Source organism: Ctenocephalides felis, unplaced genomic scaffold, assembly GCF_003426905.1.
Source record: "Ctenocephalides felis isolate EL2017-DRISC unplaced genomic scaffold, ASM342690v1 CF-g0.4_SCAFFOLD_00814, whole genome shotgun sequence".
In the NCBI taxonomy this organism is placed as follows: Eukaryota; Metazoa; Arthropoda; class Insecta; order Siphonaptera; family Pulicidae; genus Ctenocephalides; species Ctenocephalides felis.
In genome coordinates, this window is record NW_020536968.1 from 1 (window position 1) to 12647 (window position 12647).

The following is a 12647-nucleotide window of genomic DNA, read 5'->3' on the forward strand; positions in this document are numbered from 1 at the left end:
ATGACATGTAGAAATAGTATGAAATATACTGTACACATTACATAGTATAAATATCATTTCATAATTTTTTATTCATAATTAAATTTTATAAATTAAGTATTATTAATTTGAATTAGTAACCATTGGTTTCAGGTTCAAATACAAATTGGTCAGGAGTAGCTTTAACTTTCTAAGTTTAGAAGTTATTATGAATTTTAAAAATATCTTTAAACATGGCAATATATACCAGAAATATGCCACATTAACTTTATTTTCTTTTTAATAGAAACGTAATTTTTTGTTTGAGAAAATATTTTAGAAAATTTATTCAGCTATAACTTTTTCAAAGACTATATTTAGTTATAATAAGTAATTTAAAAGTTATTAGTAAAAACACGAAACAATGTCTTTGTTCCACAAAATGGCCGACACGTTTTCAACATTATGCAAGTTTAAAATTATTTTAAAAATATAAGCAAGAATTTTACATAATCTTTGTCTGAGAAAATGTTTTAGTGAATTTATTCAGCAATAACTTTGTCAAAAACTAGAGTTAGTTATGCAAAGTAATTTAACAGTTATTAATAAAATTCAAAACAATGTCTTTGTACAACAAAATGGCCGAGAAGTTTTCAACAATATGTGAGTTTTAAACATTTTGTTTAGTTATTTTCATAGTATCGCGCAATTACGAGAAGTAGACTCGATTTTATCTTTTATTTTCAACTGTTAATAAGTTTGTTAATGACTACAGAATACTGTAACGTAATTACGGTATATGTTTTTTTTAAATTTTTAATAAAACCCTAATAATTGGGTTTGAAGTGACTACTATTTCGTAAGAAAGTACACGATTTTTTTCACTTATTTGCATTATTCCAATATACCTAGAATATCGTAGTAATGAGATAATCATTTGTTTCTACCTTCTCATCTATGATCAATTATTTCTGTTACATAAATTGAATTCATATTACGGATATTATTTTCATGTAAATTTTATTCTTTGCACTTTTATTTATTTAAATTTATGTTATTATTTATCAATATTACTTGATGTTAATAATTTAGCAGTTGTAATAATTATTGAAAATAAAAAAAAAAACATAAATTGAATAAAAATACAGGTAAACCCAGTATTGCCCAGTATAGCGCACGGGTTCACAAGTTTAAATTTTAATATTTATTTCAAGTTTATATTTTTGTTTAATCGACGTTAAAAATTATTTCTTTATTGTTTCATTTATTTGATTTACCGAAACTTTCAGCATTGATAATGATTATTATACTATTACTATAACAATACCAGCCTTTATTAACTTCCCTTAGGGTAAGTTATTGTAATGGGCCGAAAATCGGAATTGAAAATTTTTACATTTCTCGACGTTTTGAAGGTTTCTGAACATTTTGGCATACCTCAGAAAAAATGGATGTGTGTGTGTGTGTATGTATGTATGGATACAAATTTTCGCCCACGTTTTCGGGCGTACGGATCAACCGATTTGAAAGGTTCAAAAAACATTCGATTCCTATCGATAGGGAAAAGAGCTGATTAGTTTTTGGCAAAGGCAAGTCCAGCCGTTTCGGAAATACGAAGCAAAGAGTGCAGAAAATAAAAATCGACTTTTTGAGAGAACGGAGTATCCGATTTGAATGATCTAAAAAACATTCAATTAGTAATGATTGGGAGAAGTGTTTAATAGTTTTTGGCAAAGGCAGGTCCTGCCATTTCGAAGATACGGAGCTAAATATATAAAAAATGGCAGTTTCTGAGAGAACTAAGCGTCCGATTTAAATGATTCAAAGAACTTTCTGCTTGTCTTAACAAAATAATTGATTTTGGAAAAAAAAAATTTCAACTTTTTTTTTTTTTAATTTTATTTTTAATTCTGACTGTAGTTCTAATATACTTTACAAATAATTTCAACTTTGCTATTTAGTTTATATAATTCTTATAAATATTAGACAATGTTACAATATTTATAATAATCTATTTGAAAACATTCAGTATTCCTCGAACATTTCGTTACGGTACGGGAAGTTCCAGCAATTTGCCTTAAGGCACGATGCCATAATTGCCTCAAGACAGAATTCCACTTACAGCTAGTTTTATTTTTATTTTAGAAGTCTTTCAACTTCTTATATTTTCATGATTGTTATAAAACTGAATAAATGTTTAAAATTATATCAAAGTATTATTTTATAATTATTAACCATATTTTTAACTTCCCGAAGGAGAAGTTTATGTTTTCATAAAAAAATCCGATTCGCTAATTTTATGTTTTCTCGACGTTTCAAGCCATTCTGAATCGAATGAGATTTTCCAAATTTGGAAAAAGCATGTGTGTGTGTGAACAGATTTTTTGCCATAAATCGACGTTTTCTCAAAAACGGCTGGACCTATTTCAAAAATTTAAAAGCCATTCGATGTATCTCGATGAGGACTATTGTTTGTCAGTTGTGTGCGACGATTGGCGGGGCCGTTTCTTTGTAAATTGCAGAAAAGTGAAAAAAACTTCGTCCACGTTTCAGCCCGTAATTGTGAATCGATTTTGAAAATTAAAAACCATTCGATAGATATTGGTTGGGAATCGTGCTGATTAGGTTTTGGCAAAGATCGGCCGGGCCGTTTTCTTCTAATAAATTGTTAGAAAATTTTTTTTCGACGATTTCGTAAAAATTCGTCAAAGTTTGAAAAAATTAGTATGATCTTTATTTTGGCATTTGTCAAAATTAGAACTTTCGTCGACGTTTGCTCAAAAACGCCTAGAACCGATTTCAGAAATTTAAAAACCATTTGATGTGTCGACTCGATGAGAATTATCGTTTCTCAGTTTTGTGCAACGATCAGCCATTTCGTTGTAATTTGGAAAAAAGCGTTAAACTTTTCGTCCACTTTTAAGCTCATACTACCGAATCGAATTTTAAAAATCCAAAACTGTTCGAATTTTATTAGTTGGGAATGATACTGATTAATTTTAGGTGAAAATCTACCGAGCCGTTTTCTTGTAGTCATTATAAATCTACTCGGAATACTTTTACTCACTCATAAATTTTTTTTTATTGATTAAGTCAATTATTTACACATATCGGGAAGTTCATGTAACTTGCCTCAACCCCAAATACCAATACCAACTAGTTATAATTTTAATTAGTAGAACAAAGAAATAATAGTTGATCTGGAATAAATAACTTTGAAAATGATTTATCGTTATTCATGCATCATTTGAGAATATAATAATATAATTAATATTCGTTCACACAGTGGATTATGTCAAACAACGCCTAAACAAATATTGTTTTCGCAACTTTTTTGCACTCATCATGTAATTGTGCTTGAAGAACTTCATGTAATTAAAATTAACATACATTCATTGACTGCTTGTATTTTTTAACTTCCCGTAGTAATGGGCCGAAAATCGAAAATGAAAATTTTTGCATTTCTCGACGTTTTGAAGATTTCTGAACATTTTGGCATACCTCAGAAAAAATTGATGTGTGTGTGTGTGTGTTTTGTATGTCCGCATTTTTTCGTCCACGTTTTCGGGCGCACGGATCAACCGATTTGAATGGTTTAAAAAACATTCGATTCCTATTAATAGAGAGATGTGCTGATTAGTTTTTGGCAAAGGCAAGTCCAGCCGTTACGGAGATATGGAGCAAAGAGTGCAGAAAATAGAAATCGAGTTTTTGAAAGAACGGATCAACCGATTTGTATGATCCAAAAAACATTCAGTTCGTAATGACGGGGAAAAGTGGCTATTAGTTTTTGGCAAAGGTAGGCCCAGCGGTTTCGGAGATACAAAGCTAAATGTTAAAAAAATGGCAGTTTTTGAGAGAACTATGCGTTCGATTTAATTGATTCAAAGAACTTTCTGCTTGTTTCAACAAAATAATTGCTTTTGGAAAAAAAATTTTGTTTCTAATTTTTTTTTCAAAAATATTTTTGTAATTTTTGATTAAGCACTTTTCCAATTTTGTGAAAACTATTGAAAAATGTGAAAATGCCGCCAAGCTAAGCACAGTATAAGTAAAAATGTCGCACAGAATTATTTGAAGAATTATACGGGAGCACTTTTTCAATTTTGTGTAAAATAGGCAACTGTTTATTTTTTTTTTTTTTTGAAATTGAATTCGAGATGAAATGACGATTGTTAATGCTCTGGAGATAAATGGATTTATGATTTACATTTGATTTGCTCAGATATAACAAGATAGCAAAAATATATTTTTATTAACTTCCCGAAGGAGAAGTTTATGTTTTCATCAAAAAACCCGATTCGCTAATTTTATGTTTTCTCGACGTTTCAAGCCATTCTGAATCGAATGAGACCAAATTTGGAAAAAGTATGTGTGTGTGTGTGTGTGTGTGTATGTGAACAGATTTTTTGCCGTAAATCGACGTTTTCTCGAAAACGGCTGGGTCGATTGCAAAAATTTAAAAGCCATTCGATGTATCTCGACGAGAACTATTGTTTGTCAGTTTTGTGCGACGATCGGCCAAGCCGTTTCTTCATAAATGGCAGAAAAGTGAAAAATTTTTCGTCTACGTTTTAGCCCGCAATTCTGAATCGATTTTGAAAATTCAAAAACCGTTCGAAAGATATTGGTTGGGAATCGTGCTGATTAGTTTTTGGTAGAGATCGGCCGGGCCGTTTTCTTGTAATAAAGTTTTTTAAAAAAAAATTCGACGATTTTTATGATTATTTTTTTGACGATAGATACCATAGTCTTCTAGATCATACAAAAATATTACGGCGCTACGACAACTGGTTCAGCTTTAAAAATTCGTCAAAGTTTGCAAAAATCAGTATGGTCTTTTTGGCATTTGTCAAAATTAGACTTTTGATCGACGTTTTCTCAAAAACGCCTGAACCGATTTTAGAAATTTAAAAGCCATTTGATGTATTTCGGTGAGGACTATCGTTTGTCAGTTTTGTGCAACGATCTGCCAAGCCGTTTCTTTGTAATTTGAAAAAAACTTTTCGTCCACATTTAAGCTCATCCTACCGAACGATTTTAAAAAATCAAAAACTGTTCGAAAGATATTAGTTGGGAATGGTACTGATTAATTTTAGGTGAAAATCTACCGAGCCGTTTTCTTGTAATTAACTGTTGAAAAAAAATTTAAGCCGATTTTCATGTAAATTTTTTTGGCGATATACATCATGGTCTTATAGAACTTACTGTAATATTACGGCCTAACGACAAGTAGTTTAATTTTAAAAATTCGTCAAAGTTTGCTAAAATTATTATCGTTTTTTTTAAAGTAGGATTAATGAAGTATATTACCCAGTAAGCACGTGATGTTGCAGCAATATTCTATATAAATCCCTGCCAACATCCCCGCTGTGACAATAAACCAATGTGGTGTAGATGTTCGTTTAAAATTGCAATTGTGACATACCGATCGGTCGTTTTTTATGAAGGCTATCAAAAGCTATATTTATATTGAGAGAGAACCGTTACATCAAATTATCTTATATTTTAGAAATTTTAATAATAATTATACATTTGTTAACATTTTTAAAGTTTATCCGTTATACTGCGGCGCGGCGCTTACGCGCTTCGGTATTTTTTTCTCTGAAATAACCGCGTAGCATTATTGCTTTGAAAAAAATTCAAAATTTTCAAAAAATTTCGGGACAAAAAAAATCAAATTTTCCAAAAAAGTCATATTTTTTTAAAAAATCTCAAAAGTCTTATTTTTTCAAAATTTTTATTTAAAAATAAAATCAAATAAAAATCGAAATTACGTACTAATTATTTTGATCTCTGTTAAAATTATTTCAATTTAATAAATGTTCAAGTATAAATAAATAAAAAAAAAACAAGTATTGCCCGAAATGCTTCTACTGATGGCGCGAGGTTTGAATAGAAATGCTCAAAATAATTTTTTCCGCAAATATATATTTTTAATAATCTAATCATAAACAAAATATTTAGCAAAAGATGCTTAGTTCTAATTCTATTTGTTGTTTGGAATAAATATCAAATATTAAAAGAATAACTTGTGAATTTTGTGAATTTGTTATGTGGTAACACTACTGTGGTACAGGAACAGTAGAATCTATGAGTAGGATTATCTAGGATTAAAGATGGCCGGTTGTCAACAAAGAGTGTTTTGCTTTATCTTGTTAGTAAACTTAGCATTGAAATAAAATGGAAAAGTAAGTACATCATATATATAACTGTATTAATTAAACTATATTAATTTATTTAACGTTTACTTAACTTGATATTCGTATGGTATTATGAAAGATACATGAACGATACATCAATGAAGAGGTTAGAAAAAGCACGCCGCTGTATTGTCATAGAAAAATGATACTGAAGATAGAAATCCAGTCAATTTTACAAGATCAAACACATGATGATATTTGGGATCGTTTCGTGAAGATTGATGGTTCAAAATAATGCATTCGGAGTTAATCCCGCTTGTTAAATTTGTGGATGAATTACAGTCAGTGAAGATGGGGAGTTGTCTTTTGAATTTGTAAGTCTCTTGTACTATATATATATATATATATATATATATATATATATATAACATTTCCTAATAGATACATATTATGTTCATTCTTTTAGAAAATCTTCACGTATAATGAAGTGCGATGAAATGGTAGTGAGATGAGACAAGTCATATACTTTTTCGCCCTAGGAGTAGATGGCAGACCTAAGAAGTTATTTTAGTCAAGACAATATTTGAGGAGCACAATTGTAAATAGGTCAAGACTAGAGAATGATATAGGTTCAGAAATTATATCTGTTCCATGTACAGTAGAAACTCGTTTATCTGGATTTCGATTATGCAAACTACAAACCTCGAGCAATTTATATATACATGCAAATATTCAACTTGTACATACCTACAAGTTGAATTTTTGCATGATTAATGCTGCAGTTTAGTATATGTATGTAATGTAATCTAAGAAAATATATATGTACATTCGTAAGAAAGTGTTTCTTAATAAACACTGTCTATGTATGTACTTGTTATTTTTAATAAATACACAACATAATTCTTAATACATTCGATTATCTGGATTTTTGGTTAGCCAAATGCCTATTGACAACAATTAGTCCTGTAAATCGAGTTTTTACTGTATAAGTGATTCCTCAAATATGTACAAAAATTTGTTATACATAAGATTACACATCACTGTTCTTTATATATATATATATATATATATATATATATATATATATAATATATATATATATATATATATATATATATATATATATATATATTGATTGTTTCTTTTCCGAACAGTAAATCCAATAATAAAAAATGTTTTGAAGATGTTTAATACGACGTTTTGGAACTAGGTACGTTCCATCATCAGGTTTGTGTGTTTAAGTCAAATATCTTCCAAAAAAATCGAGTGTTTTTAACAAAAAAATATTAGTGATATGGATATATAAATTATTACAGAATAAACCTGATGATGGAACGTACCTAGTTCTGAAACGTCGTATTAAACATCTTCAAAAAACAAATTGTTTTTTATTATTGGATTTACTGTTCGGAAAAGAAACAATCAATAAATTGAAAAAATCCAGGACTTATCTATTGAATATATTTATTTTTATTTTATAGTTATTTATATATATATATATATATATATTAAGATTGAGTAATGTGGATCATTATATAAATATAAATTATTATTTTATTTATAATTGTAAATTAGGATTTATGTTATTTATGATTGTTTTAAAGTAGAATTATCCGTAAACGTTTGTCATACCAATTTGTAATCTTTCAATAATATGTAATTATTATAAATAAATAAATGCTTTTCTAATAAATTGTCTATTAATTCTGTAAAAAAATTATGCTTGCATTTATACTAAAATTGGATATTGCTAAGATGTCGTACGGTGGTCGCGAGAGAGACATCGCGATGCGATGTTGATTCAAGTGTAGAATCCATCTCAATAACACATTCGTGACTACGACGCGGCGATGTCTCATGTCGCCGGCGCGACATCAGTGCGACTATTGCACTGATGTCGCGTGCTTACTGGGTATTTACACATTTTTTTTATTAAGTCGATTATTTACACATTTCGGGAAGTTCATGTAACTTGCCTCAAGGCTAATAAATACCAAACCAACTAGTTATAATGAAATTTATTATAATGAAAGTTACAGTATTTGTAATAATATATTTGAAAACGTTTAAAATTTTTCGAATTTCCAGCAATTTGCCTTAAGGCACGATGCCATACACCACTAGTTAATTTTAAAATTCATGTATATGGTTCAAACAAATGTCCTCGACATTTTCGACAGTGAAATAACCGATTTGAATAATTTAAAAAACATTTGATTCGTATTGATAAGGAAACGTGCTGATTAGATTTTTGCGAAGACAGATCTAGCCGTTCCGAAGATACGGGGTAAAAAGTGCCAAAAACGGTAACTCAGTTTTTAAGAGGATTTAAACGGAGCGTTCGATTTTAATAATTCGAAAAACATTTTACTTGTATTGATGAAATGAGCAACTGGTAAAATTTTTATTGGATATATGTACATCAAATTATCAGATATTTTATAGAGATCCTAATACTATGCACACATTTCGTGTAAATTTTTTTGGGTTCCGTACCAAGATTGTTAATTTTCAAGTTTTTTAACATGGTTCGAACAAATGTCCTCGACATTTTCGACAGTATGGAATAACCGATTTGTATGATTGAAAAATCATTCGGTTCGTACTCGATCGCAAAGCGTTTTTGCAAAAGGCAAAAAAGGTTATGAAGTTTTTGAGAGAACTTTAATCCGATTAGATTAATTCAAAAAACATTTACAGAAAATTTAGTAATTTTGAAAATTAAAAAAAAAACAAAATTTAAAAAAAAAATCAAAGTTTCCAAAAATTCAAATTTTCGAAATTTTTCATCATTTTCAAAAAAAAACTTAATTTTGAAAAAGTTTAAGTTAGTTTTTTTTTAATTTTTTTTAAAGTTGAATTCACTCCTTCAATAAGAAGTCATATTAATCTAAATTAACATATACATTGATATAATAATCTAAATTAATATATACATTAGACCAAATATAACACAGAACCTTTCTGGGAACTATAAGAGACTGATATGATTCCAAATTTTATTGAACCGATATGGCTTCAAGTATCAAAACGCTTGCTTCCATCTAGTATATTTGTCATTCTCTGAAACACTTTCTTAGACAAAAATATTGTAAAATTTCTGGTTTTATGTTTAATATATTTTTGAAGTTTCTTAATATTGATACATCTAGACTAGAACATTGTGAAGCTTTTTCAATATTTTTATTAATAACTTATAAATTACTTTCTATAACTAATTACAGTCTTTGACAAAGTTATAGCTGACTAAATTCTCTAAAACATTTACTCAGACAATAATATTGGTAAATTTACATTCATATTTTTAAAATATTTCCGAAGATTATGTAGTACATTTCTGGATAGTAAATTTAAAAATTTAAGTAAACAAAAATGTTTATATTTCATTGATTTTCACCAGGCTTCTGACTATGAAGTGCCATGTGTCTCTTCAAATCCTTGGATTGAGTAAATTCCTTATTACATTTATAGGAATGCTCTCGTTTATGAATCAGCATGTGTTTTTTCATATGACCTCTTTCTGTGAATGTCTTTTTGCATAGATTGCATTCATGAGGACGTACTCCACTGTGTCTCAGCATGTGATTTTTTAAACTACCTGATTGCGTGAATGTTTTTTTGCATATATCGCATTCATGGGGACGTACACCACTGTGTATCAGCATGTGACTTTTCAGATCACCTTTTCTCATAAATGTCTTTTTGCATATATTACATGCATGGGGACGTAATCCACTGTGTATCAGCATGTGTTTTGTTAGATCACTTGTTCTCATAAATGTCTTTTCGCATATATTGCATTCATGAGGACGTACTCCACTGTGTATCGGCATGTGATTTTTCAAATGACCTAATTGTGTAAATTTCTTATTGCATATATTGCATTCATGGGGACGTACTCCACTATGCATTGGCATGTGACTTTTCAAATGACCTAATTGTGTAAATTTCTTATTGCATATATTGCATTCATAAGGACGTACTCCACTGTGTATCAGCATGTGACTTTTCAGATTACTTGATCTTGTGTATGTCTTGTTGCATATATTGCATTCATAAGGACTTACTCCACCATGTATCAGCATGTGACTTTTCAGATTACATAAATGTGTAAATGTCTTATTGCATACATTGCATTCATAGGGGCGTATTCCCTTATGAATTACCATGTGTTTTTTTAGATAATTTATTGTTGCGAATGTCTTATTGCATATACTGCATCGATGGGGTCGCTCACCACTGTGAATGAGCATGTGACTTTTCAGATTAGATAATTGTGTGAATCTCTTATTGCATGTACTGCATTTGTGAGGGCGCTCACCACTGTGTATGAGTATGTGCTTTTTTAGTTCATTTAATCGATCAAAATCCTTGTAACAGATTTCGCATTTGAAAGATCTTTCTTTGCTATGCTCTTTTAAATAATCCGATTCTGCAAATGATCTATTGCAAAGGTCAAATTCATAAGTTGTTGTCTCGATTAACTCCTGTTTGACTTCTTCTTCAATTGTCACCTCGGAATTCATAAATCTTTCTAAACACGTGTCATCATCTTCAGAACACGATTCAGATTTAACAGTAACGTCAGGATTATCAAATTCATCCTCCATTTCGAGTTTATTGTCTTCTGGCGAATATTCTGGTGGCTCAATTTTAATTACCTGATTATTCATAGGCATAATTGTTTCCTCCGACATTTTTAAATATTTTCACACAAAAAATACAAAATAGTTGTGTGCTAAATGATAGTCTACTTTTGTCTATATTTTTTTTAATATAATAAATCATTTCAACTTAATTTTCATTACATTCTTGTTCATTTCATACTTGTTTATCTATGATTACATTTACAATTTGACATTTGAAGCATAGAGAGTATATTTCTAGAAAGATGAGACATTATTTATCGTGGCGCGTCTTTTCAAATTCAATATAGGTTCTCTATGTTTCTACTCTCACTACTGCTACAAACAAACTCTATGCTTCAAATGTCAAATAATAAAAGTAAATTTATTAAATTAAAGTTAAAGTAATTGATCATATTGAAAATAATTATTGATTAAACTAGACTATTATTTAGCACACAACTATTTTCGTTAATTTTTTCTGAGTGTAAGCAGTGAAAATATAAAAATGGCGGAGGAAACAATTATGTCTATAAATGATCAGGCAATTAAAATTGAACCACCAGAATATTCACCAGAAGACATTAAACTTGAAATGGAGGATGAATTTGATAATCCTGACGTTACTGTTAAATCTGAATCGTGTTCTGAAGATGATGACACGTGTTTGGAAAGATTTATGAATTCCGAGGTGACAATTGAAGAAGAAGTCAAACATGAGTTAGCCGAGTCATCAACTTATGAATGTGACATTTGCAATAGAACATTTGCAGAATCAGACGATTTAAAAAAGCACATGGCCGATCATATTCCTAGTAATAGCAAAGAATGTTCTTTCAAATGCGAAGTCTGTTACAAGGCTTTTAATCGATTAAGTAATCTGAAAAGGCACATGCTCATTCACAGTGGTAAGCGCGCCCATGAATGCAATATATGCAAAAAGACATTCATGAGAACAGGTGATCTAACAAAACACATGTTCATTCATAATGGATTACGCCCCCATGCATGCAATATATGCAAAAAGACATTTACGCATTCATTTAATCTGAAAAGTCACATGCTGATACACAGTGGTGTACGTCCCCATGAATGCGATATATGCAAAAAAACATTCACGCAATCAAGTAATTTAAAAAAACATATGCTGATACATAGTGGAGTACGTTCCCATGAATGCAATATATGTAAAAAGACATTTATACAATCAGGTGATCTGAAAAGTCACATGCTGATACACAGTAGAGTACGTCTCCATGAATGCAATATATGCAAAAAGAAATTTACACAATCAGGTAATCTGAAAAGGCACATGCTGATACACAGTGGAGTACGTCCTCATGAATGCAATATATGCAAAAAAACGTTCAGGCATTTATGTAATCTGAAAAGTCACTTGCTTATTCACAGTGGTGAGCGACCCCATCGATGCAATATATGCAAAAAGACATTCACAGAAAGAGGTCATATAAAAAAACACATGCTGATTCATAAACGAGAGCATTCCTATAAATGTGAAGAATGTAATAAGGAATTTACTCAATCAAACTATTTGAAGAGACACGTGGCACTTCATAGTCAGAAGCCTGGTGAAGATCAATGAAACATAAGCATATTTGTTTACTTAAATTTAAATATTGTAAAATTTTCTTGCATGTAATGACATGTAGAAATAGTATGAAATATACAGTACACATTACATAGTATAAATATCATTTCATAATTAAATTTTTATAAATTAAGTATTATTAATTTGGATTAGTAACCATTGGTTTCAGGTTCAAATACAAATTGGTCAGGAGTAGCTTTAACTTTTTAAGACTGTATTTAATTTTAAACAGAAGTTTAGAAGTTATTATGAATTTTAAAAAATATCTTACAACATGGCAATATATACCAGAAATATGCCACATGAATTTTT

At 29.6% G+C, this 12647-nt stretch overlaps 2 protein-coding genes across 2 annotated transcripts; one reads left to right on the forward strand and one right to left on the reverse strand.

The window, feature by feature from the left end:
- Positions 1-9484: 9484 nt before the first annotated feature.
- Positions 9485-10798, reverse strand: LOC113369820 (zinc finger and SCAN domain-containing protein 22-like). The gene is made up of 3 exons (XM_026610399.1): positions 10642-10798; positions 9817-10035; positions 9485-9699 (listed from the first exon to the last, which is right to left on the reverse strand). Exons 1-3 carry the CDS (start codon positions 10796-10798, stop codon positions 9485-9487), a joined length of 591 nt encoding a protein of 196 aa, XP_026466184.1.
- A 436-nt stretch (positions 10799-11234) lies between these two features.
- LOC113369827 (zinc finger protein 436-like) lies at positions 11235-12329 on the forward strand. Its single transcript, XM_026610411.1, has 2 exons — positions 11235-11704; positions 12137-12329. The coding sequence occupies exons 1-2, from the start codon at positions 11235-11237 to the stop codon at positions 12327-12329; spliced, it is 663 nt and encodes a 220-aa protein (XP_026466196.1).
- The last annotated feature ends 318 nt before the right edge of the window (positions 12330-12647 follow it).